At 43.0% G+C, this 27,888-nt stretch overlaps 1 protein-coding gene across 4 annotated transcripts in view; it reads left to right on the forward strand.

Annotated features, from left to right (window-relative positions):
- Nucleotides 1-16,319, forward strand: part of HS3ST1 (heparan sulfate-glucosamine 3-sulfotransferase 1) — a 29,735-nt gene extending 13,416 nt beyond the window's left edge. For 2 of the 4 annotated variants that reach the window (XM_036852082.1, XM_036852083.1), the window contains exon 2: nt 14,944-16,314. In XM_036852082.1, coding sequence (XP_036707977.1) covers nt 15,053-15,988 — 936 coding nt within the window. In that variant the 5' untranslated portion in view covers nt 14,944-15,052 and the 3' untranslated portion in view covers nt 15,989-16,314. Of the gene's footprint in view, nt 1-3,932; nt 3,990-14,943 lie in introns of those variants that run through there. The other 2 variants (XM_036852084.1, XM_036852081.1) reach the window with 2 other exon arrangements.
- Nucleotides 16,320-27,888: the final 11,569 nt, after the last annotated feature.

Raw genomic sequence — 27,888 nt, forward strand, 5'->3', positions numbered from 1 at the left:
CCCACACTGTTCTATTTATTTCTCTATTTTTCTGTTTATATACTTTACCCTGGATGTCAGTTAAAAGCGGTGAGCTTGGCTTTTGTCCTCATCAGACCTCTGAATGTTTCTTAGGTATTTTTTCATGAAGCATGTCACAAACTTCCCCTTCCTGGCCTCCTTTAAGTTGCTAAAATAGTGTCTACCCCAGAGTCTCCTCCATCTCATTGGGCTGTAAGTATATATTTCCACATCCATCTTTCCCCTTCCACAGTGGTCTCCTGGAGGCTGAGGGGGGGACCTGTCTCCTTCCTGTATCCCTGGGCAATGCCCGGAAGGGACCTGCCCTCAGGAGGCCTGGTGTCTGTGTCCTGAGCCAATCACATAGACTCCTGGGTGTGGTGTCTGAGGGAAGAAGGAGAGTAATATGTGTAAGAAGAAATCTTCTTGAAATCTAATTTAGTGACTCACACTAAATGTCTTTCTCCCTATGACTCTAAACATTTGAAGGAGACTTGTGGAAAGCCAAACCATAGATTTCAGCACAATCTTCAAAACCTCATTTAATTTGAACCCTTGGGCTTTGGCCAAGCCCCTCCTTTTCCCTGGCATGTTGGACACCAATGCTAGTTTGAGTTTGGTCCTAATCTGGAGTACAAAGCCAGGCCTGCATGTTCCTACCAGCTGATGGGGGAATGAAGGTAGTTGTCAAAGTGGGAAAGCAATGTGGCTCAATGATCAAGGGGGACACAGTCAGATTTTTTCTTTGACAACTTTGGAAACATTGTCATGGAAGCATCACATGGGCAGGACCTCAAGACACGTGTTGGCTTCGTTAGTGCATTGATAGCCTTGAGAGGGTGTGAAAGTTGCAGAAGTCTTGAAAACTTAGTTCATCATTGGACCTATCTCTCTCTCTCTCTCTCCCTCTCTCTCCCACACACACACACACACACACACACACACACACAATTTTATGCAGCAGATTCCTTTCAGAAGGAACTGGAATGGGGAATCCCATGGATGAGCCCTACTGAAGTTCCGTCAAATCTAATCAACACCAGAAAACAAAGAGCAATGTAGAAAATCACATGAAGACCTCTGTTTGTTCACTCCCTCTTCCAATGCCTTTGCTTTTTCCTTCTTGTTCACTAAGAATTGGAGAAAGAAATACAGTCATTGGGACATGATAACTCATTCCCACCCCACTTTCCATCTTTGATTTTGAAACACAAAACAAACTATTTCTAAATGTAAATCTGTTACAATTCTTCTCGTCTCTTGACACATTAATAAGACCAAAATAATTTGATGTGTGATGTATGTCTACCCATTATTGTTATCTATGAATCTTTCTGCTAATAAGCAGCATATCTGTAGCCATCTCTCAGCCCTAACCTTAGTGCAGTCATCACAGATTTTGCCTCCTCTCCCTCCATTTGCCTCCCAGTACACCCTACACCCCTGCGTGTACCTGAGTTATTTGAGGGAAGGAACAGGATGCAAGCTGTGTCTCCAATTCCCCAGTGCCTGATACACAACAAGGCTATTTAGGGCTTGGCTGAATTGTGGCTACGCTGAGCAGGCTGATAATTGGGTTTTTACACGTCCAACTATTCTTCAAAAGTTGCATCTTCATTTATTTAGGGAGAGACTGAATGTTATGTGTGGTCAGAACCAAGAAAATGGACCCCTGTGGCAGCCCTCAGCCCTTTCCTGTTGTCTTAAGCAATTTTGCTCACTCCCAAACTTACATCCCTCTCTTACACAAGCAAAAGCCCTAGAGTCCACTGCTTCTATCCAGCCTAGAAGGTCCTGAAGCTGACCCTTTGGAGTTGGGTGTGGGGAAGGCTTATCTCACCACACACAACCCCTCAGCCCCTACCCCAGCCTGAAGGGCTTGGTTTAATTGTATATCTTCTAATCACTGAGAAGCCTTTTATATAATGCTATTTTTCTTCATCTTGTTTTGTTCTGGTGGTGACTAAGCATCCTTTGGAGATGGTTCTGTAATCTAGCTGATCCACCTCTTAATCAGGTGGTACGTTCAATTAATATTTTTTAAATGAACACTGAATACGATCTGAATAGAACCAGAGCAGCAGGTAGTTTGGAAGACCCTACCCAAGGGGACAGTCTTTCCTGCTAGAAGCTGTATTATTTTCCCTTATATCAAAAGGACTTTAGCAGTGTAGAAATTCAAGACATGTTGCTACCTTTAACCCATGAAATTTTAGACTGATGCCAAGTGACAAAACTTTATGATTTATTTTTAACAGTAATTGTTTTGTTTGGAATTTTGGATAATAGTATCTTTTTTTTTTAACATCTTTATTGAAGTATAATTGCTTTACAATGGTGTGTTAGTTTCTGCTTTATAACAAAGTGAATCAGTTATACATATACATATGTTCCCATATCTCTTCCCTCTTGCGTCTCCCTCCCTCCCACCCTCCCTATCCCACCCCTCTAGGTAGTCACAAAGCACCGAGCTGATCTCCCTGTGCTATGCGGCTGCTTCCCACTAGCTATCTATTTTACGTTTGGTAGTGTATATATGTCCATGCCACTCTCTCACTTTGTCACAGCTTACCCTTCCCCCTCCCCATATCCTCAAGTCCATTCTCTAGTAGGTCTGTGTCTTTATTCCTGTCTTACCCCTAGGGGATAATAGTATCTTGCTTTGATAGTCAAGAATGTTTCTTAATTCTCTAAAGCCTTTGCATTGTAGATAGGTATAAGAGGGCGGATGTTCTTAGCATTTGTGGGCCAATTGTTTCCTTTTGTAAAAGAGGCTTAGAGTATTTCTTTGTCTTGGGCCAAGGTCACACAGAAGTCAGGACAGAACTTGGGACTAGACCCCAGCTCCTGACGCCAGCTCAGCACCACGCTCAGTCTTGTGCACTGGTCCTTTCAAGCAAAGGTGACTTTGTGGAGATGCATTTTATCTGCCTGAAATGATCGGTGTTAGCAATATTGACTACCTGAATAAGACCTTTATCAGCCACTACGGTGGAAAACAGTCCTGCCAGGGCTGATGATGACATTTGGTGAGGGTTTTCTATATGCCAGGCCCTCTTCTTAGCACTCATGTAGTAAATATCTCCTTTAAGCCTCATGACAATCCTACAAAATTAATACTGTAACCATCCCTACATTTCAGGTAAAAAAAAAAAAAGAAACGAAGCACACAGAGAACACGTAACTTGCTCTTGGTCACACAGAGGGAGTAAGGGATGGAGATGGGATTCAAACCCACACTGTTAACCACCAGCCTGCCCCCTCTGAGCTCTTGTAATTCATCTTAGGATTCCTGAATGTCTCCCTCAGATGCCAGATCGTTTCAAATATGTTATTTAAGTAATAATAAATTGAAAATATTTTAAAAGAAGAAACCATAAATCACTCTGCAGCAACATTCAGAAAGAATAAATGACCAGGCTGACGATGATTGAAATTATTGTAGAGTGTTATATTTAATCTGAAGATACTGAAAATATAACGAGATAACAAGAGATCACAGAGAAGCTTGTGTCTAGTGCAAGATCTTTTCAATAGATTAAATGGCATTTAAAGATTTCAAGATGACTGAGATAATAAGGTAGGTGTTTCCTGTTTAAAGTAAATTCATTATAGATAAGTTCAAGCTCAAATCAGAGGCAAATGAGACACTAATTCATTTTGTAAAACCTGAAGCTTAAGAATAAAGGAATATTTAACTTAAATAGTGTTTTTAAAAAATTTTTAAGTAAGGGATGAACAGAAATCACAGCCCTATGTGTATGCGGGGGGGTGGAGGAAAAATCCATGCACCACCATTGCTGTATTCAGTGCTGTTACAGGAACAGCAGCAATTTAATTCAAAAAAGGAAAAAAACCAAAAATACAGACAATGTAAAATCAAAACCAGCCATGGCACCATGCTTTAATTCTGTCCATGCCTGTTTCCCTCTCAGCGACTTGCAGGCAGGGATGTCTTAGTCCTCACTGCACCTCCGGTGTGTTTCAAGGTCAGTACTAAGCTCTCACTTAAATGTCTGCCTTTAAATGATCATATTAAACCAAGAACATGCATATCCAAAGCAAAGACAAAAACAAGCTCTTGGACCAAAAGTGAGCAGTAGTTTCCAAGATTTTCCATTAACCTGCCCCATCTTGGAATCTGTGAGTGGTATTGCTGGGATTCAAGCTCAGCACTTTTTGCTTTGTTCCATTGCCATGGCTCTTTTCCCTACAGTGTGTTTCTGAATCTCAAGTCGTGGCCCCTGCTGGCTCCTGCAGCCTCGTATGTGTCACCCTCCCCCATAGACTGTACCTCCACAGCCAACCCCAGCACAGGTCGAGTCCCCGCAACCTGCCCTGCCCTGCCCTGATTCTGCTACAAACTCCATTTGGGATGATTGTCCCTGGGGGACTGCCTGCTGAGCAGACCCCAAGCCTCCTCCCGGGTTATACCCGGCCATTGATCACCTTTTGGTAGAACGGCACCAGGCCCTCCCTGGTCTTCTACCTGTGTGGCCTCTCTCCCCTGGGCTCTGATGCAGCTGTGCCTAATCCCTGCCCACACTGAACACGGTAGCAGGTCTCCTTCCACCTGTATCTTCTACTTTACAGGGTGCTCTGAGGACGGTCACTGGGTTATTTCTGTGTCCCCAGGAACTCAGTATAATCCTAGAAACATCATAGGTGCCCTGTAAAAGTTTGGGGGGGCACCTGCGGGCAAAGTAGAGACCTGAGGCATCAGTCTTTGCAGACTTGCTTTCTAATCTTTTCTTTTTTTCATCTTCACCTGTCTTGGCAACTGATAGCCATTTATTACATTCATAAATAGTAATAATCAGGAGTTTTCACATACATATCCATCGTTCAGTCTTGAAAAATCCAAAGATCAGCCCACACGGGTCTCTTGTCTCCAGCCACATCTGCCGGAGCTGACAGCAGCTGGCTCCTTAGACAGACCACGTACACACATGGTCCCCACTGGCCAGGAGGCTTCCTAGGCTGATATCACTTGCCTGGTCCAGGAGACCGCTGTGTGCTACCCCTGGGAAAACTTACACAGTGGAAGCAGTCGCAAGCAGACTCTTTTTCTTTACTATTTCTTCTAAGGGCTATGTATGAGTCTGCTCAGGTAGCTGTAACAAAATGCCATAGACCGGGTGGCTTAAACAACAACAAAAATGTATTTTTCCCAGCTCTCCAGTCTGGGCAGTCCAAGACCAAGATGCCAACAGATTCCGTTCCTGGTGAGAGCTTTCTCCTGGATGCAGATGTCTGCTGTCTCCTAGTGTGCTCAAGTGGCAGACAGAGTACCAATCTCTCTTCCTCTTTTCATAAGGACCCTCATCCCATTGTGGGTCTTATCCTCAGGACTCCATCGAAATTTAATTACCTCCCAAAGGCCCCATCTCCAAATATGCACCACACTGGGGATAAGGGCTTCAACCTCTGAATTTTGGGGGGAAACAAAATTCACTCTGTACAGCCTGGCTCAAGAAATGAGACAAATCCGCCCTCTACCTTTGCCCACCCAGGGGAAGAATTTACTTTGGCTTGTATATACGTATTTTCAGCTGCAAAGTATTCTAATGTTCCCTGTCCCAACATAAAAGAAACACAGATTCCCATGTGTTTCAGCCCCGGTGGCATGGGAATCAGGAGACCTTGCTTTCTGATTCATTTCAGCCCCTACACACTTGACCTTGGAGTTCCCGTTCTGTGGCCACCTGTTTCCCCATCAACAGGGATACGGACAGGACAAGATGACAGCGCAGGGTTCTTTGGCCTCTGATGCTCAGTGTGTCTTTCCTTGCCATTTCTGGGGAAGTGTATAGATTTCATAGATGCTGGCCATCTGTGGGGTGATCATGGCCGTCCACCTCAGCCAGGGAGGTTCCCACAGTCAGATGGTACCTGTTGGGAGGTTGGGTCACACCGGGGGCAGGGATCGAGCTGTGCATATCCAAGTGCACTGAGGCAGGCCAGCTCCTGTCTCCTGTCTGCTAGCACGGCCCCCTTTTCCACTCAGCCGCACTGAGTAATAAGAGAGGCCCTGTCCGCCCTCCTGTCACAGAACTCTGCCTGTGCCAGTGTGTTTCTGCTTCTAATGAAGGATTTATTTAGGTCACTGCTGCCTTCTGTGCACAGCACCGCAGATTAAACATGTTGAGGAGAAGGAGCCCCTCCTCCTCAGCCCTCCTGGGGGCCTCCCCACTGCACACATATGGCTGCCCATCACTCAGGCAGGGGGTATTCATGGAGGACCCTCTGGGTGCCCCCTCCCCAGATAGAGAGCCTGGATTGCTTCTGTGTGTCACTGTCCTTTCTTCTGGAAGCCTCTGTCTGGTTGAGTCACTGCAGTACTTTGGATCATGAACAAATGCGTTTGACTAATTATCATCCTTGATTCCCATTTATACCACACAGCCTTCTTTTTTTAGGGACAAAAATAGCTACCACGATTGAAGGGCTTGCCTTGGGCCAGGCAATATGGCAACTTCATAAGCACCACATAGACTGTTCTATTTAATCCTCAAAATTGGTATATATTGGGCCAAGGCATTCAATCTAAGGCTCTGAGATTTCAGTACTGTCTTGTGGATTTTAGGTTATAGAGCTGAGATTTGAGCCTGGGTTTTTGGCTCTAAATCCTCTGAGTTCCAACGTCTCCCCTCTGCCCCCCTCCACAGATAACACAACCTCTGTGACCGGACTGATCTCTATTTTGTCTGCCGCAGGTGGTTCCAAACCTGGCTTTAAAAACAAACTGCCCCAACAATCATAAGAAACAAAATCCAAAGGCACATCAGCCTTCGCAGCCCAAGGCCAAGGGCATCAGGATCTGAATGTGAATGAACACAGTTGTTCCAAGCTCACTGAATTCTTGCCATTCCGAGAGCTATGGGTGGGCAGACCAGTTCTCCTGGGAGCTTATTGAAACACAGACTCCCAGGACTCTCCCCAGAACTCTTGGATCAGAATCTGCATTTTGAACTAGATCTCTAGCGGGTCAGTGTGCACGTGTAAGTTTGCAAAGCACTGTTCCTGGTGATTGTCATGGGGCAGACAGAGCTCCTGGGGGGATGCTTTAGTCACCTCCCACTTGCAACTCCTTTCTAGATGCTTCAACCCTAATCTCTCACTAATTTGGAAAACAACGTTGTATGGGTTGACTTCAGACTACCTATGGGGCAGTTTGCCTTTATCATCATGGTATCATGGAATTCTCAGAAGCTCCGCAAAACACTGTGACTGAAATCTTCTGGCCCTAAAGCCTTGCCCCACCATGCTGCCCTCCCTGGTTGGCCCAAGTCCCTCCTTCCTTCAATCCTGAAGAATTACATTCATTATGCAGGTAACCTTTATATATGGAACCTCCCAGCCATGCCATGGAAGCAACAGAGCATAGAAAGTCTGGAAGAGGGAGTGTTGGAAGAGTCCTGATCTTTTTCAAGGGGAAAACAGGGCCAATTACTCCTCCTTTTCCCAGGTAGCCAATGTGGCCCAGAGAAACTTATTAACATTATGTGGACTGACCTGGGGTCTTTTCTACCCTGGACTCTTTCCACCCCATCCTACCTCACAGCAATTACCATAAGTGAATCCAAACAAAAGTGAATGTCAACACTGGATGACAAGTGTCATGTGTAGGCAATTTCAAGAAAATAAATATTAATGCTAGTCTTGAGATCTCACTGTCCTTCTGTAGACTGACAGGCATGAGCTAAATCTGTTTCCTCTTTCTTGGTTTCCAAGATGATCTGCCAAGGATGGAAATTTGACAGCTCTGCCATGCGCTCTTAAGTTAGCATTGCAAAGGTAAAAGTGAAGACATTTTTTTCTCCTAAAGATGAACAAAAAATCCTATACTGTTAATTGCTCAGAAGTTTGGTTAGATATGGAAATGACAGTTCTGACCAAACTGTCTTGGCTCAGGTATCAGTGCATTCCAGAAAATTAAATCACTCAATACTCGGGGATGCTTGGAGAGAAACAGTTCTTGTAGAGCAGCACAAGAGCTCTTATCCTTCCTGCTATGTTATCATTCTTTGGAGTAAGCTCTCCCCTCTGCCTGAAATGCACTTGCCGCCCACAGAAGGCATCTCCATTCAAAGGCAAAGCAGCACAATGGGCTTTACAGATGGCCTGTGGAATTTTAGTCATCACACTTCCTGGTTCTGTGACCTTGAGAAGGTCATTTAACCTTAATAGCATGTTTCCATGTCTGCCTTGGGGAGAGAGACAGGCTATTAACATTCGTTGAATGCCCACTGAGTGCCAGGCACTGCACTATCTCTTTGGCGTGGGTAATCTTATTGAGTCACGATGGCATCCCTATGAAGTAGATTTTAGCCCATTTTGCAGAAAGGCACGTTGAGCCCCAGAGAGGTGAGAAACTTACCTGAGGTCAGTTAGGTATAAGAATTCTAGCCTGGGTCTGTCCAATTACAAAAGCTTCTTTGCTTTTCTACTACTGCACACTGCCTTTTCATTGCTTACAAAAATATATAAAATAAAAGGAGACTAACCACCTCTTACTATCGTTACAAGTATTAGGGGAGATAATTTATACACGAGTGCCTACTGCCTGAAACACAGTGGGCACCCAGGGAGGAATCTATTTCTTTCCAACCCTTTTGTCAGATCCCTTAGACGACTTGGGTCCCCATGTTTTGATCGTCCCTGTTATCCGAGGAGATTCTCACCTGTGCCAGCTGGGTCACTGTCTTTTGTTGAGAGACTGGGAAGTTTTTCCTGCAGACACAGGGACCGCAGGTGTCACTGTTCCCGATGCACTGAATTTCCCTCCTGTTAAATATTCTAGTTATTTCATTTTATCCACGAATATACTCCAGTGGTGGGATTGAGAGCAAATATATTGTATTAGTTACATTTGAAATCTAGGTCATGATGTGAATTATGTAGCAAGAAGACTTAAGGAGAAAATTAAAATATTTTTGAAGGGTTATTTCACTGCTTCCCCTCCTTTTGTAATGAAAATATGTTTTAGACTCTCGGGTGATCTTGTCCAATCGCCATGAGAAATTTTGGGTCCCCCTCTTAACATCTGGTTTCTGCTTGACCCTCTAGGGAGGGAAAACTCACTACTTTTGACACAGTCTTTTTCATAAATGGACAGACTGTTAAGTTTCTCTTTCTGCTGAATTAAAAGCCTTTCTCAGTGCCTTCAGTCATTTGCCTGACTTTCCACAACATTCGATGTGTTCATTCAGCAAATATCATCTCTAGTACCCACTGTGTACTAGCAATCTCGCCAGCCCCAGAGGATGCAGCAAAAAGAGGCAGGACACAGATAAGGAAGCTCTGAATTAACATTGTTGGGTGGAGAGGCAGACAGTAAACAAGCAAACAATTTTGGATAGTATATGAGGAATATAAGACAAGATGATGGCAAAGAAAACGATTAAAAGGAGAGTGGGTGGGCTGACATTGCGGGAAAGCCAACATTTGAAATAAAATCTGGATGACAAGAGAGAGCCAGCCTCGCAAAGCCTGGGGCTAGCATCCTGGAAAGAGGGAGCAGTAAATGCCAAGGCCCAGAGCTGGTGTGAGCTTGGTGTGTTCAAATGAACAGAAAAATCAGGGCTTGGCTTAAAGAGGCAGTGAGGCGGGAGGGGCAAGCTGGTCCCTTCCTAGGTTCCTCCCTGACCTGAAGAGGAGTTTCGATTTAATTTTTAATGCAAGGGAATCTCCATCTGGAAAATCCTGTGTCCTCTGCCATGTGTTCCCAAGGCCTGGTGTGTGGTCAGCATCTTCATGGTGGGGCCCAAGGACGCCTAGGGCTGCTGATGGGAAAGACTCTTGTCTTTGGAATTCTTGAAACTCAGAGCTTGGTTTATCACTGCAGGATGAAGCAGACAGCCTCCCGGATAAAAGGGAGTGAACAGAGAGTGGGCTGGATCTCTTTTGGGGACCTTTTAACCCATCTACAAAGGGAAGGATGGGGTTCATTTTATGCTCATTCTAGCAAGTCTGGGCCATTCCAAGGAATCCTGTTCTTCATCAAAGAATCAGTACCTGGCATGATGGTTCAACAAGACCAAGGACAAACCAAGGAGCCCAGTAACTACTTATACACTAACCCTGGGTGTTGCCACCTAGAGCATCACAGGGGTCCTGTGTGCAAAGTTGCCAGCCTAGGGTCCGCTTAGTAGCAGGGGCCACAGATGGCAGCTGCCATCATTGCTTTTGGGAGGAATGTGGTTCGGGCTCCAGGTTCTGTTGAACAGTCTTTGTCTGTGCCTATGCCAGCTCAGGGCTCCAGACTTTCAGAAGATTCCTTTGATAGTACCTAGTTTACTTCTGGAGGGAGAATAATCGATTTATCTTTGTGCTGCTTACAAGTTCAAACTTGCCTTCCTGGTCCTTTTCCTGTTTGGGAAGCTCCTAATTTGTGAATGGGGTAGAGTATCTTACTTATTAAGAAAGCACTTTCCACAATTAAAGAGATTTCAGAGTAAGAATTGCAACACTGCTCGGTGTTCTAATACCTCTCTGCTGTCCACCTCAGTTGCCAGTAGCCACATGTGGCCTTGAGATGTCCTGTAAGAGTAGATGTATACGCACTGGATTTTGAAGACAAAAAAAAAGCAAAATATATCTCCTTAATTTTATATAGTGATTATGTGTTGGAGTGATAACATTTTGGAAATACTGGCTTACATGAAAGATGCCTTTTTAAAAAGGGGCTCCTGGAAAATGTACAAGTGCATATGTGGGTCATTTTAACACCTATAATAAAAGTAACAATAAGACATGATCTGTCTTAGGGCAAGATATGACTAAGTGTCAGAGACATAAATAAATAGTGGCTGCTATCACCTTTGAGGGGGGTTGCTGTTACTTTCCTGAGCATCTTTTGATCACCTATGGAGATTTGAGTTTTTTCTCAGAATGTAGTAAAACTGTGTGTTACACTTTTTATTTACACAACTCATCTGCTGCATAACTCCTATGGGGAAGGCACCGTGGTTGGCATAATGGAGGGGAGAAAGTATTGGTGAAAGTGGGGAATTCATCTCAGAGCTTAGCTAAAATGCTAGCTATGTAGCATGAATTCAATAAATATTTGTTTGATAAATGGAAAAAAAAGTGCATATGTGCTTCGCGTTACATTTCTATAGGACATCTCACTTCAGTCCCAAAGTAGCCATTTGAGGCAAGTGGAATTATTACCACTTTACAGATGAGGAAACTGAGGCTAAGAGAGGTTAAGGCACTTGGACCAAAGTCAAAACTGGAGACAGGATTCCTGACTCCATAGCCTGTGTGATTCCTTTAACTCTTCTACTGAGTAGAAGAAGTGAATGAGTTTCACCCACATGCTGTATGTATATCCCCTGCGTACCAGGTGATCCTGGAGTTGGCAGCCAGGGCTAGGTAGATTTTTTGGGGGGGCTTTCTTCTTTAGGATCCCCAAAACACTGCCATTATTTTAAGACCACATGCTAGGGAGATAGCAATAATAACAGAGAGAGTACAGAACTGGAACTCAGGATCCACAAGTTCTAGGCTCTGATTTTCTACCTGACCTTGGGCCTGTCACCTCAGGGCCTCCTCACCCATAAAATGAAAAGCAGGGACTTAATGACATGATGCTCTGATGCTCATAATTCCATTGTCAACATCAGCTGGCCCAGATGTCCTGGCTTACAGGTTCACCTGAGCTTGGGGAATCTTTCCTTTTCTGAGAATGTTACTAAAAGGCACAAAAATTCTCTCTGTACCACTGAGAAATTCACATTGTCAAACTACAACAGGAAGAACTTGGCTCTCAATGGCCACTGTGTGTGTGTAACTACATTTTATATATATTTAGATGTACAAATATATGCGTGTATATATATATAATATATATGTGTGTATATATATATACATAAAACTTAGCTAAAGTTTCATACACACACACACACACACACACACACGTGTACATATGAGACTTTAGCTAAGATTTTTTTTTCCATATACCTCAAGTATTTTTGGAATGTAATGTAGATGGCTTAGAATAAGTAAATATACATTTTAGAATCTATTACATTATAAATGAGGAGCTTTTAAACTACAAACTGCCCAGATTTTTGGTTGTTTTGGAGGGTTTTTGTTTTTGTTTTTTGCTTTGTTTTTGTAAAGGACAAACTATATTTAGTTTCTTGCTTCTGCCGTCTGCTGGTAATTTCCCTTTAGGAAAACGATCTCAGATGTGCACTGTGCTAATCAAGATGCCTCATAACAGAATGGAAAGACCATGAATAGTCAGATAATATGAATCTCAGATCCGGGCTCTGACTCTAACCCTTAGATGTTGCAGGATCAGGTTGTTTCCTAAGTCTGGATGCAGAGCGGTATGATGGGGACGACAATACCCACCACAGAGAGTATAGCAGTTTAGTGTGGAGAAGCTACTCTCTCCATCACTTCACCCACCCCACCCCCTGCACATGCGCACACACGTGTACACACACTTACACGCGTGTACACACATACATACATAAACACACACAAGCATACACTTGCACATGCACACACATACCCTGAACATGTAAAAGGCAAGCACAGCTGGTCCCTTTGGTCAACCCATATGGGCAGTTGAGAAGGAAATAGAATTTCACTGAAACATACTAAAACGTTCATTTGACTGAAGCAAATGGCCCATTAAATTGGGCTCATCCAATCAGTAAGACCAACCTTGAGCCCCATCTTGTTTGGCCATCCCTCCTTAAATTTTTCTCTTTCTTTTTCCTAAATAAGTATGTCAGGTGATTTGGCAAGTCCCTTTTCTAGTGTTCTGTGATTTTCTAAAGGTTTCAGCTTTTTAATTGCTTGATCTTTAATATACATTTTACAAAGTGGCTATTACAGTTAATATCTGAGGGAGGTAGATCAATTGATCTGATCATAAACATGGAAGTCCTGCCTGTTGTTCTTTATTTACACATTCTAGACAAGTTTTAAGCTAATAAAGTGAATTTTAAACCTGGCATAAAGAAGATGATGGGCCCTCTTGATAGAAAACATTTTTCTGGCTCTGTAAATCCCATAGTCTCCAAACTGGGCCTGTCTGCAACTCTTCCTGAACCGTGTTTAGACAGAGATTACTTAAAAGAGAGTTTCCGGGACTTCCCTGGTGGCGCAGTGGTTAAGAATCCACCTGCCAATGCAGAGGACACGGGTTCGAGCCCTGGTCTGGGAAGATCCCACATTTCGCAGAGCAATGAGCCCATGCGCCACAACTGCTGAGCCTGCGCTCTAGAGCCCGCGAGCCACAACTACTGAAGCCCGCGCACCTAGAACCCATGCTCCACAACAAGAAAAGCCACTGCAATGAGAAGCCCGCGCACCACAACAAAGAGGAGCCCCCACTCGCCGCAACTAGAGAGAAAACCTGCGTTCAGCAGCAAAGACCCAACACAGCCAAAAATAAATAAATAAATAAACTTAAAAAAAAAAAGAGAGTTTCCAATCTGCTCTTTCCGGGAGAGGGTCGAACACGTATTGCTGCTTATCAGCCCCCTAAAAACAAGAACCATGGCTCGTGAGTCTTTGGGAACTCCATGCCATCTAGCCCAGCAGTGCCCATGCTCCTGAGGGACTTTAATGCCCAAATGTGATAAATCTCGGTTAAAGAGAAAAAGGTATAAAGCAGGCAGTTCACGGGAAGAGCCCTGAATTTAGAATTTTAAATTTGGACCGTGAATTTTGAAATGCACTAAATTTTTGTGTCCTTGTGTTTCTATAACTGTCCTGCGCTTCTACCTTACACTGTAGTGTTAGAATGACAATCCACTGAGCACACTGCAAGACCTGTTCTTTATAAATAGTAAACCCTTGCATGCATGAAGGTTTTTTGCTCTTTCCAGTAACCTCGCCTGTTTATCCCTCTAGGCCCACTTCAAACATTTGCTTTACTAGGAAGCCATCTCTAATCATTTCAGGCAAAATGAATGAACATAGGCCCTCACAGTACTCTGCCTAAATTATAATCGTAACATATATCACACTGATGCTTGCAGTCTGGTTGTATCAATTAACCTTTGCAAAATTTGTGCTGTAATACAAACCACCCCAAAACTCACTGGCTTAAAACCACAAGCATGCATTCTCACTCCTGGGGGAGACGGCTGGGCAGCACACAGGGGACTGACGGGCAGCTCTGCTGCAGGTGTCTCTCGTCTTCCCCCTGGGACCAGCAGCTGGCTGGCCAGGGCATGTTCTTCTCGTGGCAAATAAAAATAACCCCAAAATCAAATTGCTGGGAAGTACACTCCCCCTACAATGAGGCTATAGAAAGAATTGGATGCAGGGAAAAGTAAAGAATTGGAGTTAATCATTCAATCTTTCAAACAGGTTCACCTGCCCTGTTAGATCAGGAGCCCCTAGTGGGTTGGGGAGCAGAAACAATGCCTGCTTCCATATCACTTGCCCTTCTGCCTGGGGCTGGCAGCTAGTAGATATTCTCTGATGTTTGCCGAGGTCCAAAAGTCCTTCCCAACCTTTTCCTTTAGAGCAGGTGTTGGCAAACTATGACTGCAGGCCAAAGCTTGGCCTGGTTTTAGTGCCAACAGAGCAGTAAAAATACAAATGTTTGAAAAAAATTAAAAGAAGAAGAATATTTAACGACCCATGAAAATTATATGAAATTCAAATGTCAGTGCCCATAAATAAAGTTTTATTGGAACACAACCACACCCATTTCTCTGTGTATTGTCTATGGGTGCTTTAGAGCAAAATAGCACAGTTGGAATTGCCATAGAGACTATATGTCCCCAAAAGCCTAAAACATTGACTCTCTTGCCTGTACAGAAACTGTTTGCCGCCCCTGCTTCATAGGAGAAAGGAACCGAGAAAGCCCCAGGAGGTGAATGTCGTGCCCAAGACGACAGAGTTGTCAGCTTGATTAAGCCCAGTATTTATGTGGGGTTAATACTTCTCCCCTTTGTTTCCTAGTAATCGGAAGCCGGCGACACCCATGTGTCACTGATCCGGAGGCATCCCTCGCGGCAGCGCTTCATGACCCAGCGGCGCCCCGCCCAGTGAAGCCACCGTGGTGTCCAGCATGGCCGCGCTGCTCCTGGGCGCGGTGATGCTGGTGGCCCAGCTCCAGCTAGTGCCTTCCCGCCCCGCCGTGCCCGGGGCCGAGCTGGGCCAGCCGGAGCTTGTGAGGAAAGCGGCGACCTTGCAGGGCGAGATCCGGGAAGGCGCGGCCCCCAACGGCTCCGCCCAGCAGCTGCCGCAGACCATCATCATCGGCGTGCGCAAGGGCGGCACACGCGCACTGCTGGAGATGCTCAGCTTGCATCCCGACGTGGCGGCCGCCGAGAACGAGGTGCACTTCTTCGATTGGGAGGAGCATTACAGCCAAGGCCTGGGCTGGTACCTCAGCCAGATGCCCTTCTCCTCTCCGCACCAGCTCACGGTGGAAAAGACCCCCGCGTACTTCACGTCCCCCAAAGTGCCTGAGCGGGTCCACAGCATGAACCCGTCCATCCGGCTGCTGCTCATCCTGCGGGACCCGTCGGAGCGCGTGCTGTCCGACTACACCCAAGTGTTCTACAACCACGTGCAGAAGCACAAGCCCTACCCGTCCATCGAGGAGTTCCTGGTGCGTGATGGCCGGCTCAACGTGGACTACAAGGCCCTCAACCGCAGCCTGTACCACGTGCACATGCAGAACTGGCTTCGCTTCTTCTCGCTGCGCCGCATGCACATCGTGGACGGCGACCGCCTCATCAGGGACCCCTTCCCCGAGATCCAAAAGGTCGAGAGGTTCCTGAGGCTGTCGCCGCAGATCAATGCCTCGAACTTCTACTTTAACAAAACCAAGGGCTTTTACTGCCTGCGGGACAGCGGCCGGGACCGCTGCTTACACGAGTCCAAAGGCCGGGCTCACCCCCAAGTCGACCCCAAGCTCCTCAATAAACTGCATGAATATTTTCACGAGCCAAATAAGAAATTCTTCGAGCTTGTCGGCAGAACATTTGACTGGCACTGATTTGCGATAAGCTAGGCTCGGAACCTTTCCTATTGTAAGTTCTAGTGTACATCTAGGGGGGAAAAAGAATTTTAAAAGGGCATTTAAGCTATAATTTATTTGTAAAATCCATAAATTACTTCTGTACAGTATTAGATTCACAATTGCCATATATACTAGTTATATTTTTCTACTTGTTAAATTGAGGGCATTTTGTATTGTTTTTCATGGTTGTTAACATGTGTAATATGTCTCTATATGAAGGAACTAAAATATTTCACTGCAAAAAAGAAAAAGAAAAATTCTGGAGACGCTGTCTTTTTTGAATGTAATTAACTTGCCCCCAACTCAAGATAGCTGTCTGTGTTCACTCACTGCACATATTCCTTTATTACTTTAAAAAAAAAAAAGTTTTTCATAGCTATTATACTCCTCTCCCCTTCTCTCCCTTCTTCATTACCTTTTAAAAATTTTAATGGCTCGCTGTGGTCATCAGATTAATTTTTTTACTTGCATGGTGAGATTTCATTGAGATCCCCTATTATTCTTGGAGGTGATAGTCTCACCCATTCCCAACTTCAGCAAGTACCTGAATGTGGATTTTAACCCCATGTAAACTCCAAGTGAACAAAGAAATTAAGCTGGAGAAGTAGTTACTAACCAGCAAGAGGCTTGCCTCAGAGAGTGCTTGCACTTACTTCTGACTGCAGCAATATGTGAAACTACAATAAAGGGAATTAAACCATTGGCCTTCAGAACGATCTTGGGGCTGTGTACTTTGCCCCAGGTGGCAGTGGGTCTCTGGAAAGCCACTTAGAATAGAAAAGAGGAATTGCAAAACCTATGCATGTCCCCATTTGTAAAAAGCTGACTAAAGGGGTAACTGTTTCCTTGAGTTGGGAGTCTATTAATCTATTTCCTGAAATGTAAATATTATACTCCATATACTTTGAGACATAGGTGTATGTATGTTTAAAAATCAACTCTGGAGTCCTGAAGGTGAAAGGAAATTTAAACTCCCAAGGGTTGAAATTGAAAAGAGAAAAGTGCAAAGCAAATGGTAAAAGGTAAAGAATCCCTTGCACCTGCCTCAAGAGGCCAGAGGCCCAGTTTCAGTTTCACTTCTGCCCTGAACAACTGGGTTGTTAGAAGTGATAGAATAAGCCCTTCTGTGCCTCAGTTTTCTCATGCATTCTTCATTCAGTCAGCCTTTTACAGAATTAAATAAATCGGATTTTTTTTCTTATTATGAATGAAATAGACATTATATATAGGAACTCACTGAAATTTCCCCCAAGCAACCCCAGGAAGAAGGAATTATTACAGCAAGTTCAAAGAGGAAGAAATAGGCCTGAAGAAGATAAGGAACTTGCCCAAGTTCACACTGGCTATGAGCCAGAGCTCAGAGTACACTTAGAGCCAAAGCACAGGGTTTTTGGTTTGTTTTTTATTTTTTTTTCTACCCAATTTTTTCTAAATTCAAATGGAAAGACCCAGACTCAGAGACAGTTCTTCCTGACATATTCCATCCCTGGTGCCAAATGTCTTCCATCCCAAGAGGTGAGCCTGAGCCAGAGGAAAAGGGCAAGAGTGAGCCTGAGGTTCTCTCAGCAGTGCTATCAGGGAAATGAGTCACCTTGGTTATGCTTTGCAGCTGCACCCTGGCTTGACCTTAGCATGGCCCATGCCCCAGCCCGGGCCTTGCACAGACAGCAGAGAATGTCTTCTCTCCTCCTTTATTAAGGTTGTCATTAAACAACCAACTCCCCAGAGGGTGTGGCAGAAATATAGCAGGTTTCCTGTTGACATGGTACTTTGCCATCTGCAGAGTGTTTCTCTCTGTAGTGTATCATTGGATCTTACTTTTATCACACTCATTCAAGACTGAAAAAATGAGAGACTAACAAAGGTGAAATTGAGTTATCAAGTTTGCCCAGGAATTGGGTGACAGAGTGGAGACTCCAATGTGTGTTTTCTGACTCCTAGGAGGGTGCTTTTTGCAAAATACCTGTGCATGCCTGTGCCCTGATAAGGATGGTGTGCTTAAAGCCTGTACTGTTGGGGTAAAAGGTGGTGGGTGGGGATGGAGGAGGGGAGGCCTAAGCACTGGAGATACATCTAGCTGCTGCGGCTCACACAGCTGATGGTAGGGGATAATCCAGTTTAAAATGGTCAGAAGGTATAAATTCAATAACTGTTGGTTTGGAGGTATGGGTCTTGACTAAAAATGCACTCATGGGGTCCACCATGGGCAAGGGGTCAGAGGCCCTAGTAGCTATTTCTATTCATCTATTTATGGTACAACCCGAGCCAGCCATTTGGAAGAGAGAAGCATTATGAGCCTATCGCTCCAGACCTAGCCCAAGCACTTAGATCTCATCTGAGCTCTGTCAAATTCAGAGGAGGTCCTGCAGTAGACCACCTGCACGGAGAGCCAAATGCAATGACTCAGGAGCCAGGTGGGGACCTGATCCCTCTCCAAACACACCTAATACTAAGTCTATTAACAGAGAGATGCTGAGGGAGTGAGGTTGCTGCCTGGACTGGTCCAGGCTCAGGGTCAGCCTGGGGGCCTTTGGATGACAGCCTCCCAGACAAGTGGCTGAGGGCAGTTGAGCAGGGCCTCAGCTATTATATTTGGAATATTCACTTCACTTGATGCTTCTGAGTCAGGACAGCCCCCTCCCATTCTCCAGGAATTGGACAGTGCTGAAACCCTGGTAACACTATTTGGTTATCAGCTCACAGCCTGAAAATTTGCCATTTTAGCAAACATGCTGATGTGCCTCTGAGCAGAGTGTCTTGCTCTTTCTATCCTGGGAGGCTGTACTCAGCAGAGGGGAGATGTGAGGCAGAAGAGGCCATTGCTCAGGGTGCCTGCTACTTACAGAGGCGGAATCAGAGATCACTGCCAAGAGTTCAGGTATTCATTAAAATTGTATTTTTCTTTTGAGCCCCTACTATGTGCTTAGCATGGTATTAAGCTCTCAGGAGTATGAAAATGTTAATGCAAGAACGAATAGTCATTAACTGTTCTGTGTTTAAATTAAAAACAAAAACAGCAATATGGAAGGGCTAGGAAGGCTGTTCTGTGTTTAAATTAAAAACAAAACAAACAAACAAAAAAACACAATTGGAAAGGATGGAAAGGCTAGAAAGGCAGGTAGTATTAACTGTGTGTAGACTGACCAGTGCAGTCATTCTCATTGAATTCAAGAACATCCCTGGGGGAAATCAACCAGCCCCGTGATAGAGAGGACTAAACTGGGCATAAGAAATGGACCTGCACTCATTGTTTTAGAATAAATAGAGGAATACTACTCACAATAGGGAGATGGTTGTCCCAGAGATGGGGAATGTTGGAATTAAGGATCATACACAGAAAGTGAGAGATGACAGAGACATGTTTCACTACACCATTACTCAGGAGTAGGAAGAGACGGGAAATCTTCCCAAAGGTCGCATGGCAAAGCTGTGAACCAGATCACTTATCTTGTGGGCCACAGGACCCTGTTCTTTCCACAGGCAGTCTTCCTGGAGAAATTGCCATAGAGCTGGAGCACAGGAGGCAATGGATATAACCAGAGCAGGGCATTCTGAACAAGGGCAGCTTGAGGAATCAAGACAGTGGTGATGAGAAGGGGGAAGGAAATAGAGAGGTGCAGGCAAGAGACTGTCTACTGGTCATGGGAGTGAGTTAAGCACACTGGGAACTCACTCTGTGGCCTTGACATCTGCTTTACAAGTGGTGGAAGCTTGCTTAGAAGGCACCCATGTGTCTGTCTCCTGTGCAGGTGTATCTGTCATATAAAAGTAACTACCATTTTTTGCATACCTGCTATGTGCTTGGCATTTTAAATATGTTGCTTCTAATCCATGTGACAATTCTGAGAAGCAGGAAATGGCATAGTACTAATTTTACAAAGGAGGAAACTCAAACTCAGACACTAAAGGGCTTGCCCACGATGCCAGAGCCACTGATTGCCACAAATGGAATTTAGGGTCTAATGTCCATACTCTGCTGCTTTTCAGTCTATGCAATTTTGGGACAGGGGAGGAAGAAATAAAGCATAAGCATCTGTCTATTAGGCAGAGCCTGGAAGAATCATGGGCATCCAGAATGCCAGGCTGCGCAGAGAGAGTTATATCAGATCATCTTCAAGCCAAGAGTGGCTGGGACCTGATACAAGGGACACATGATAAAGCATGTTCCTTACTGGCAGATATTCATTTAGAAAGTCTAAGCTTGAGCTAAAGACCAAAGCAACACAACGGAGCTCTCCAAATGGCAAGCAAGGGGTGAGGACCAAAGCTACAGACTGTCTCTGACTGAGATGCTTGACTGAAGTATTTTGATGTAAGAAATGGCCTTGGTTCTTCAGTTCACCCTGATATCAATATTACTCCATTTTCCTCAAATTTCCCAGTTAGGTGACCTGAGAGAAAAATCAGGTAGAGCCAGGAGACCTGGATGTGAATCCCACCTCTACCAATTTTTAGGTTCAAATTCTCAGAAGCTCAATTTCTTTCTCAATGTAAATGGGCTTAACTCTGTTTTGGGGAGAATTTGATGAGATAAGTAAAAACTGTAAAATCTGTGGGTATGTGGCTTAGTGGTTAAGAGCGTTTAGAATTTCAGGAAGTAGACCAAAACTGGTTTTGAAACAGTCAGCAGGCACCCACTGCCTTGGTTTCTCCATCCATTTCCCAGCTTCGGGACTGTAGCCTTTGCTGTTGGTACACCATCCAGAACCCATTTACCAGGGAAGTGTCCCCATTCCCCACCATCAGAAGAGTTGGCTACTAAAAGCTCACCCTGTACTGTGTTCTGGAGCATTTCTCTTAGTTGTCAGCTGCTGCCTTCCCTGGAGGTGCCTGGGAAGTTATGCCCACCCTTCTTCTCTACTCTCCTTGGGGTTGCCTGTGAGTAACACTTGATTGATGTGGGATGAGGAGTTGGGTCTTGGGGAAGCAGCCCAGATTCCTGGTCTCTGGGCAGGGCAACCTCTATGGTACAACTTATGCTCCAGAACTCCTCCTGGGATCAGGCTGAGGCTAGACTTCTGAAACCACACTTTAGTTTAGTTTCTTCTACTTTATCCTGTGTCCCTTGTTACCCATTTCTTCTGTAATCCCATTCTTAGTAAATGACTTGCCCAAGAATACAGGAATCCCCATCTCAGGTTTGCTTCTAGGGCATACAATCTAAGATAGTAAAGTTGCATACATGTCTTATTCTCTCTATATTTCATATGAGTAATATGATCAGCCCACAGGGTTATTATAATTTTTCCAGTTAAATAACAGACAATAAAGAATGAGTCCGTTTTATTCTCTGACACATAAAAGAGCTAAATACAATAATAGACACAATTGTTACCAAGTACAATAGTTGTTTCTTCTTTGGCTTATCAGACTATCAACATAGTGTTCATGCATCAACATCAAACTTTAACTTCATGAAAGATTTCTGGTTCTCACAAATATAAGGGCATCACGCTATCTTATGTTACAGGATATCGTATCTCTATTGTTTGGTAAGTATTTCATTTCGAGCTTGTGCATGAATGTTTTCTGCTCTTGGTTGCAACACCTTGGCACCTAGCACAGTGCCTGGCACATGGTAGACAGAAAGTACTTGTTTGTGGATTGAATTGTAATTCTAGCCCAGTTGTCAATCTGATGTGAAAATCCCCTCTACTATATCCCAGCTTCATGATCTGACCTCCTGGGAACACCTTCTCTGGGCCAGGCACTGCTAGCACTTCACAATATACTGCTTTATTTAATCCTTAGAAAACCCTAGGGAAATAATCAATCCAAGCTCATTGTTTTTTTCTTACCATCATGTCCCCAGCAAATAGAACAATGCTTGACATAGGAGTTGCAAATATTTATTAACTAAATGAATCATTCTAATGCCCAAGCTCTCTCCACTATGCAGTACTATACAACCACTTCCTGAACATAGCACTAGTGGAGAATCCAGTATTCTCTAAGGCAACCCATTACATCTCCAAATTGGCTACTAAAATTCACACTTCCTGTAACTAAATCTCTATTCCCATAGCTTCCTCCAATAGAAATGAGTTCTACCACAGGGCGTCATGAAGAACAAGTCTCATTCCACTTTTTCATGTTGGCACACTGGATAAAACACTGGCCTTGGATTCTGAAGTCCTGAACTTAGAGATTTTTCATAGCTACGTGATCTTGGGCAATTTCCCTAGCTTCTCTGAAATTTTTGTAACTTTCTGCAAAACAGGATAAATCATGCCTTCTTCACAGAGGTTCTATGAGTATTGCATGGTTAGTGACCAATTTATAAATATAAGAGATCATAATTCTATAAAAATTCATCTAATATTGAAAAGTAATTCAGATCTTATGACTGGTGTCATCCCCTATAGAGGGTAATGGGATAATTACTGAGTATTAATGAAAGCTGGGTGTGTATTATCTCACTTTATCTTTAGGTCAACCTCTGAGACAGGTATTGCTATTAACTTCATTCTATGGATGGGGAATCCAAAGCACAGAGATATTAAGTAATTTTCCCAAAGTCACATAGCTGGTAAATAGCAGAGCCAGATCTGTTCCCTGGGCTGTCTGTCTTCATGGCTAGCATACTTGAACTCCTGGCTACCCTACCTTTCAGTGCAAAAGAGAGCCCTTTCTCCAACATATCTGCCCACGAAAAGAGCTAGAGCACAAAGAAGAACAAAATAGAGATTAGGAACTTAAGGTAAAAGACGTAGTAGGCAGAATTCAAGAATGTCTTCCCAAGATTTCTAGCCTCTGTTGTACACACTCTATGTAATCTTCTCCTCTTGAATGTGAGCAGGACTTGTAAATAAGATGGGATGTTTACCCTCTTGATTAGGTTACATTATATAGCAAGGATAATGGGATGTGACCTATCAGGTTATCAAAGACTCCAACTTAGCAGACTGGGGAGGGAGAGAGATTCTCCTACTAGTTTTGAAGAAGTCACCTGCTATGTGAGAGGACTAGCAAGGGATTGCAGTGCCCAGCAATACTGAAAGTGTCCCTTAGCCAGCATCCAGCAAGGAAACAAAAGCCGTAGTCCTACAGTTGCAAAGAACTTAAGTGTTCCAACAAGCTGTGAGCTTGGAAGAGGGCTCCAAATTCCAGATGAAAACACTTCTGGCTGAGACCTTGACTGTCGCCCAGTGAGGGCCTGCTTGGACTCCTGTTCTATGGAAACTGAGATAGTAGAAGTATGTTGGTTTAAGCTGCTGAGTTTGTAGTAATTTTTTATGTAATAGGAAACTAATACAAAGACTTATATCTACTTTTTTAGCCATCTTCTCAGTTTATACTCACTTTTCTATACTCTCTCTTGAAAACAAACAAAATGCGTGACTTTTTGTTACCCAAGGAATACATGTCCATTATATGAAAACCTGATTCTGCAAGTAAGATTATTCAGAAATAATCACTGTCAACATTTTGATTTGTATAGTTTCAGATTTTTCCAACACATGAATGTGTGTGTGTGTATTAAAAAATAAATTACATCTTTTTGATAACTCAGCAACCTGAGAGTCAACATCAGCTGATACCTATCCATTGATAGAGCGGAAATGGATCTTAGAAGTCATTTAAGCGAATCTTGTTTTATGGAAGAAGGATGTGAGGTTTGGAGGAGTCAAGTCACTGTTCGTGCTGAAGCTATATGAGAACTCAGAACTACTTCCTAATACCTTCCGCACTGTATGTTTGCTGTCTAACTAACTCCCCACCAGACAGTTTGCTCCCCAGGTGAAGGCCTGCGCTTCCTATGAAACCAGTGCCTCACAGCGTTTTGCAGGAAGCTGATATCTAGGTGAGAGTGGCTGACTAAAGTTGTAGCCCTCATTTAACAGTGTTTTTAGTGCAATGGGAAAAACAATAAAAGCTAGGTAGACGTGGTATTACAGTTACCCGTGGCTGTGTAGCAAACTACTCTAAAACTCAGTGGCCTAATGCAACAATTTATTATCACTCATAGTTCTGTGGGCGGCCAGTTCTTCTTTGGGTTCTTCACCCAGTTGTAGTCAGATGGTGGCTAGGACTGAAGTTGCCTGAAGGCTGGACTGTGTTGGAGGTCCAAGATGGCTTCTTTAGTTACATGTTTGATGCCTCAGCTGCAATGACTACAATGCCTGGGGGCTGTCTGGGCATCCTCTCTCTCTCTCTCTCACACACACACACACACACACACACACACACACACACACACACACACACACACACACACACACACACACACCCCATGTGGCCAACTTGGGCTTCCTTATAGCATGACAGACCTAAGGTCATTGGTGGAATGTTTTATATGGTACCTGACTTTCCCATGAGAGTGAGTGTTCTAGAAGAATGAAGCGAAAGTTGCAAGTGTTACATAGTGAAACTACTGCTACATTGTATTGTTCCAATGGGGCCAGCCCAGATTCTGTAGGAAAGGACTACACAAGGAGCTGAATAATAGGAGGTGTAATTCACTGGAGGGACTTCTTTGGAGACTGGCTGCCATGCTTGGTTGTTCCTTGACAATAAAAGGGAACACCTACTTAATGGATTTTTGGTCATATTTAAAAGGGAGACTAATATAGGTATGAGCTTTCATGAACCTTAGAGTCCATTATACAAATGTAAGCTATCATTATTACAAGTCCTTGGGCCTACTATGTAATTTCAGCAATTTTGACCTGAAGCATTTGCCTATTTTCAGTCCAATCTTTTGATCACATGTGATGGTGTTAAGTGATTTTGCATGAATCATTTGTTCCATGTTGCTTACACTGTATTTTTATTATAGGCCAGTGAAACCATATGAGAAAAAGATATACTTAGAACAAATTGTGGACTCTGGTCAGCAGGGAAAATTTTGTCCTCTAATGTAGGCAGACCTACAGAACCTCTTAGAAAATCTGTCAAACACAAAAGAAAGTTGCTGAGACATTTAACACTGCATATTAGAAACTGTGTATAACATTCAGAAAAGAATGCATGGCAGATTCCATTTCTACTTTCTTTAATTTGGAAGTTCTATTTTTAGTAACAATTTACATTTTCCACACAATTAAAGACTCTACCCCAGCTGTGATTTACATTTTTTTCCCTCTGTTTATCTGTTTACCTGCTTCCCAGTAAGAAAACTAGGGTTTAAATCTTGACTTTAGTTGTGAGTAATACTAGACAAATTCGATGAACTATTTTAGAGGCTCAGTTTGCTCATATGTTAAATAGGAATAAGCTTTTATTTAAGGAATTCTTAAGTAAAAGGCCAAGAGCACAGCCTTTTATTTATTTATCTTAAAGGCCAAGAGCGCAGCCAGGTGCATAGTAGGCATTCAACACACATGCATTCATTGTTCTTTTAATACCCTCTTTGTGGACCCCTCCAAAGGGTCTGTGATAAAGAACTGGCTTTTGGAATAGAACAGCCCTTGGGGTATCACTGCCCATTATGAACATCAAGGGCAACACATCCAAAATCAGTGAGATCTTGTTGTGCCTCTAAACATAAACATTCACATAAATCCAGGCCATTGACAAGCAAACACAGCTTTTGAGACAATTATCTGAATAATAAAAGTCTATTTGTTTTCCTGAAATATTCAAATAATGAAGAAGATAAGTTTGAATGGCCTCTTTGTTCCTTTCTCTTCTATACATGACAGATGAAGATTAAAGGTAATTTAAAAAGAAAATATAGTCCACTAAATAGTTTGTAAATTTACCTGTTTTGATAGAGAAGGCTCCTAACTATTTGCCAAGGACATAAAATTACTGTTTTTCAATTAACTGTCATTTCTCTCATCTGTACCAAAATCATTCCTTTAAAATTCAGTTTCTCCCATCTCCCAATGTACAATGTCCTGCTTAATTCCCCCCCTCCGCCCCGCCCCGGGGGGTATGGCAAATTTGAAAAGGAAACTTGAAAAAGTTTTACATTTCAAGGGATATTTTAGCCATGACCATCTATTTATTAAAATCCAGTCTTACTCTCATTCACAGTCACCAAATGGTAGAAACAACTCAAGTGTCCATAAACAGATTACTGGATAAACGAATGCGGTCTCTCCATACAATGAAAATTTATTCAGCCATGGAAACAAATGAATTCTGATGCATGCTACAACATGCATGAAGCTTGAAAGCTTTATGCTGACTGAAATAAACCAGACACAAAAGAACAAATATTGTATGATTCCAATTATATGAAATAACTAGAATGGCCAAATTCATAGAGACAGAAAGTAAATTAGAGGTGATCAGGGGCTGAAGAGAGAGGGGGAAATGAAGAATTGTTATTTAATAAACATAAAATTTCTGGTGGGGTAATGACAAAGTTTTGGAAATAGACAGTAGTGGCTGATGTACATTTTGAATTTAATTAAAGCTCCTGAACTGTATACTTAAGATGGTTAAAATTTATGTTTTGTTATATTTCTTACCACATATATAGAGATATAGATATATATATATAGACAGATATAGATAGATATAGATATAGATACATATAGAAAAGGACACAAATCCAACCTTAGGTTCTATGTTAACTTTTCACTTAATTGCAAGCAAGTCAGCTATGTGCTTAATTCATGTGCAGTTTATGCAGAAGGACCTTCATAAAGGGTTAACTTCACGTGTCACCAACAATTGCATGACAATTCTAGTTTCCAATTACTGCATTATTTATCAGTTTATAGATGGAAAATAAACATCATACTTAATGTAAAGCAGACCTAATTACCTCCACTTTTCATGTACCTAACTTACGACTCATCTTCAGACAAAATAAACTATTTACAGTTATAATTTAAGCTACTGTACACAGTTTTCAATTCTTCCCATCCTGAGAAGTACATTACTGCCTCTCTAAATCATATTGTTCCTAATCTACCTGTGAAATGTTCAACATCACAAACTTGGGGTCTCAGTATCATCAGTCAGATCTCTCCGGAGTGAAAATTAACCCATGACTCTGTCAGTTCTGTTTGACAAAAATTTCCCGTCATGAGTTGAGCTTAACTGACCAAACTGTTGGAAATAAATGATTAAAAAAAAAAAAAAAAGTTCCTTAGCAAGCAAAAGCAGATGATATATGTAATCAGAGTGTCTGCCTTGTATAGGAACGGGTTGTTCACCTACATGTGGATTTAGGTCAAGCCAGAAGACCCATCAAGGTGCTTATATTTGCTTCCTATGGAAGCTATAACAAATTTCTGTAAACTTAATTAATGGTTTAAGACAATGTGTATTTATTATCTCAAAGTTCTGGAACTCAGAAGTCCAAAATCAGTCTCAGTGAGCTAAAATCAAACTGTTGTCAAGGACCTGTTCCTTCTGAAGGTTTGAGGGGAAAATCCATTTAATTGTCTTTTCTAGCTTCTAGAGACTGTCCTCATTCCCTGACGAGCAGGCCCATATCACCTCACCTTTTATTCAGGTGATCTCTGCTTCCTTCTTACAAGGGTCCTTGTGATGACATTGGGTCCACCCAGATAACCCAGGATAATCTCCTCATCTCAAGATTTTTAACTTAATCACATCCACAAAGTCACTTTGCTGTGGAAGGTGACATATTCACAGACTCTGGAGGATTAGGGTGTGGACATCTTTGGGGGTCATTATTCTGCTTACCACAGGGCTCTAGAAGTCTGTCATAGAGCTGATCATTACTGGAGATGATATACATTTATTTGTAGGTTAAATATGTATATTTTACTCATCTCTCTTATTTCAGTTTTCTTGTGCCAAATGTAATTTGTTCAATTATTCCATGGATACTAGCTGAGCACCTAGTGGGCCAGGTGCTGTTCACAGGACAGGGAATGCCACAGTAGATAAAAAGTAAAGTTTCTTCCATCATGAATCTTTCTTTTGGTGTTGGTTTACCGCCCTTCCCT

The sequence above is a fragment of the Balaenoptera musculus genome, chromosome 5 (genome assembly GCF_009873245.2).
Source record: "Balaenoptera musculus isolate JJ_BM4_2016_0621 chromosome 5, mBalMus1.pri.v3, whole genome shotgun sequence".
Classification (NCBI taxonomy): Eukaryota; Metazoa; Chordata; class Mammalia; order Artiodactyla; family Balaenopteridae; genus Balaenoptera; species Balaenoptera musculus.